This window comes from Monoraphidium neglectum (assembly GCF_000611645.1).
Source record: "Monoraphidium neglectum strain SAG 48.87 unplaced genomic scaffold scaffold03964, whole genome shotgun sequence".
Lineage (NCBI taxonomy): Eukaryota > Viridiplantae > Chlorophyta > Chlorophyceae > Sphaeropleales > Selenastraceae > Monoraphidium > Monoraphidium neglectum.
The window spans coordinates 1-3,187 of NW_014009665.1; the positions used below are offsets into that span (position 1 = coordinate 1).

The 3,187-nt window shown below is 71.4% G+C and overlaps 2 protein-coding genes across 2 annotated transcripts in view; one reads left to right on the forward strand and one right to left on the reverse strand.

Moving 5' to 3' along the window:
• Positions 1 to 359: 359 nt before the first annotated feature.
• On the forward strand, positions 360 to 596 carry MNEG_13659 (hypothetical protein; the record flags this gene model as incomplete). Its single annotated transcript, XM_014037868.1, has 1 exon — positions 360 to 596. A coding segment is annotated over one exon (237 nt), but the record flags the coding sequence as incomplete, so codon positions are not given.
• Positions 597 to 1,064: 468 nt separating this feature from the next.
• Positions 1,065 to 3,187, reverse strand: part of MNEG_13660 (hypothetical protein) — a gene marked incomplete at both ends in the record, with an annotated part of 4,147 nt that continues 2,024 nt past the window's right edge. Inside the window, 3 exons of the mRNA XM_014037869.1 lie at positions 1,065 to 1,901; positions 2,278 to 2,341; positions 2,631 to 3,176. Coding sequence (XP_013893323.1) covers positions 1,065 to 1,901; positions 2,278 to 2,341; positions 2,631 to 3,176 — 1,447 coding nt within the window. The remainder of the gene's footprint in view (positions 1,902 to 2,277; positions 2,342 to 2,630; positions 3,177 to 3,187) is intronic.

The window sequence follows — 3,187 nt, forward strand, 5'->3', positions numbered from 1 at the left end:
GGAGGGAAGGGTCGCGCTGGGCGGGTAGTGGGAAATTAGTTGGCAAAGTGATGCCGTGTTTATGGCCTGGTACATCTTGCTTGCCGGGCAGCGTCTTGATTTCCACCTTTTGTCAGTACTGGGGCTTTCTTTGGGGCAAAGGAGACCCCGGGATTGTGGGAGTGTTGAGCTGACGGCGGGCCCCTCCACCGATCTCGCGACGGGTTGAGGGTTTGAGTCACTCGAGCGCGCAGCGGGTGACATGTCGTTGCCGCGCTAGACACAACCCTGTATCTTCGATCAGGAGTGGCTTGCTCCTCATCGTGACCCACAGCCGCCCTCGCTCATCGCGCCCCCGGCATCCCACAAATCGTGCGCAGGTGTTCCAATCCACGGCCGCCGCGCTGCCCTGCGAGCTGCCTCAGGAGGGCGCAGCCCGCGCCGGCCGCGCCCCCGGCGCCCCCAAGCAGCGGCTGGCGCAGCAGCGGGCCGCCGCCGAGGCGGCGCCCGCGGGTGGCGTGTTCGCGCCGATCAGCCGCTACCAGCAGGCGTGGGCGAAGCGCGTGGCGGCGCAGCAGCAGAGGCGGCTGGCCGCCGAGGCCGGCGCGCGCGCCTGAGCCAGCGGGTTCGAGCGGCGCTTGCAGTTGTGGCTGCGGCGTGAACTGGGCCTGCCGGCGCGGCGAGCTCAGGGTGACACATCATCAGTTTGGGGCACGGGTGCGGCCAAGCATCACGGCCACGCGACGCGCCTGACAGCCGTGGGTGCCACCAGCTGCCTTGCTGGCTCCCGGGCTTCCCGGCTGGTTTTAAATCGCTATGCTGCCGGCATGCCTGCCTTTGGTCGTATGCGTCGGCCTCGCCGATGGCTTCTTTTGTGGCCATGACTGTGCATTTTTTTGATGCTTGCCAGTCGTATTTTTTTGTGTCGCTGCCTGGGTGGGACCATGCGCACCCAAGTAACCAATCAAACCGTAGATACCGAAATGATGAATCATGCATGGCACGGATAAGCAAATGACACATACCATCTTTCAGCAACCCGTGACAGATGATTAGTTGACCCGTGCATAGCAAGCTGCAAGCAATTAAGCCGGCGCGGCCAGCAGCCGCAGCACCAGCCGCGGCGCCGCGGCGCCCTCTGCGGCCTCCACCACCGCCACCCGCGCCCCGGGCGCCTCCGCCGCCGCCGCCGCCGCCCCGCCCCCGCCGCCGGCCGCGCCGCCGGCCAGCAGCGCCTCCGCCAACGGCCCCAGCACGCGCTTCCTGACCAGACCCGCAAGCGGCCGCGCGCCGCGCCCCTGCCGCAACGCCTCGTCCACCAGCGCAGTCCTCGCCGCCGCGTCGACGCGCAGCTCGACCCCGTGGCGCGCCGCCGCCGCCGCTGCCGCCTGCGCCAGCTGGCGGTCCAGGACGGACGCCAGGTCGGCGCGCGCCAGCTGGCGCAGCGCAATGACGTCATCCACACGCGCGGCGACCTCGCGGACGGCCGGCGGCAGCTGCCCGGAACCTGCCGCCTGCTGCTGCTGCTGCTGCCGCTGCCGCTGAACGGCGGGGCCGGCGGGCTCATCTCCGAACTCCAGCCCCTCCGATGCGACGCCGATGCTTGAAAATCCCTTGCGAGCCCCGGCACCCGCGCCGTTGCCGCCGCCGCCGCCACCGCCGCCTGCGCCGCCCCCGCCCAGCCCAACATGCCTCAAACTCGGCGCCGCCGCCTCGCCGCTGGCGCGAATGGTGGCCGCCGCGGCCGGGCCGGCGACGCCAGCGCCGCCGCCGCCTGGGGCGGTGGTGGCGGTGAATATGAAGACTGCGGAGCGCGTGCTGACCGAGTGGCCCGACCCGTCCATGAGCCGCCCCTCCTCCAGGCCCTGCATCAGCACGCCCAGCACCTCGGGGTGCGCGCGCTCGCAGTCATCAAACACCACCTGGGGGCAGCCAATTTGGAAGGGCGGAGGATAAGGGGGCAGAGCATGCAGGGTAGAGGGTAAGAAAGAGGGCGAGCGCGCCGGCGTGCTGCGGGCGGTTGGGATGGGCCCAGGTCAGCGAAATGTGGGCCCTGTTCGGTCGGAGCGGGCAGAGTGGGTGAGTCCGAGCGAAGGGCGGTGCATGGCGCTTCCGGCTGGGCCGCCCGGCTGCGGTTGTCTGGGGAGGGCCTGCACTGCCGATCAAGCGGGGGCGGCCGCCGCTTCCACCAGCTGGGAGAGGCGACAACGTGGGGCGGGCGTCGTGGGGGCGGGGCTGGGCGCCGCGGGCGCGGGGGCTTGACGCATTGCCCGTGCGCGCGCGCGCGCGCGCGCGCACCACGCTGTGTGGCCGCCTTCTGAGGGCCTCTGTTAGCAGGCCGCCGCGGCTGTAGCCGACGTACCTGACGCAGGGGAGGGTGGGGGGTTGGGAACGCACACAACTTTGCATCGTGGAGAGGCTCTGCCCAGTTGGCGGGGGCGACAGCTGGATGCGGTCTGAGCGGTATCAGGCGGGAACTACGGTTGCTGAATTGGTGTGTACAGCGCAGCACAAAGCCGTTCGTGATAGCAGCGTACGTCCCCCCATCCCAGCCGCACATCCCATGGGTTTGGCACCCAGCAATTCTGGGCCCACTCTAGACACCCCACGCCCATGGCCTGGAGGAACCAGTGGGCTGCCCCCAAACCCACCCCGGCGGCGCCCCGACCAGCCGCGCGGTGCTGTGGCGTTCGGAGTAGTCCCCCATCGCCAGCGCCAGCCGCGCCGCCGGCTCCGACGGCAGCAGCGCGCCGCCCACCGCCCGCGCAAGCGTCGACTTGCCCACGCCGTCCGGCCCGACCAGCAGCAGGCTCGCCGCGGGGCGGCCGGCGGCGGCGGAGGACGCCTCCGGCTGCAGCCCGAGCCGCGCGACCTGCAGCGCGGCGGCGGCGGCGGCGACCGCCTCGGGCTGCCCGAGGACTTCCTCTGACAGCTGGGTGGCCAGGGACGCCAGCTGGCAGGCGGCGTTCTCGCCCAGGTGCTCGGTGGGAATTCCCGTGGCCTCGTGGATGACGTCATACACGTCGCGCTCGGTGACCACCGGCCACATGGGCAGCGGCTGCGCGGCAGCTGCGTCCGGGCCCTCCGCGGCCGCGCCGGCGGGGGCGGCGCCGCTGTCGCTGCGGCTGCCGCCGCCAGACGCCTGCTCGGCTGCCGGCGGCCACGCGCTTTCTTGTCCGCTCAACTCGCGGATGCTGCTGCTCCCGTC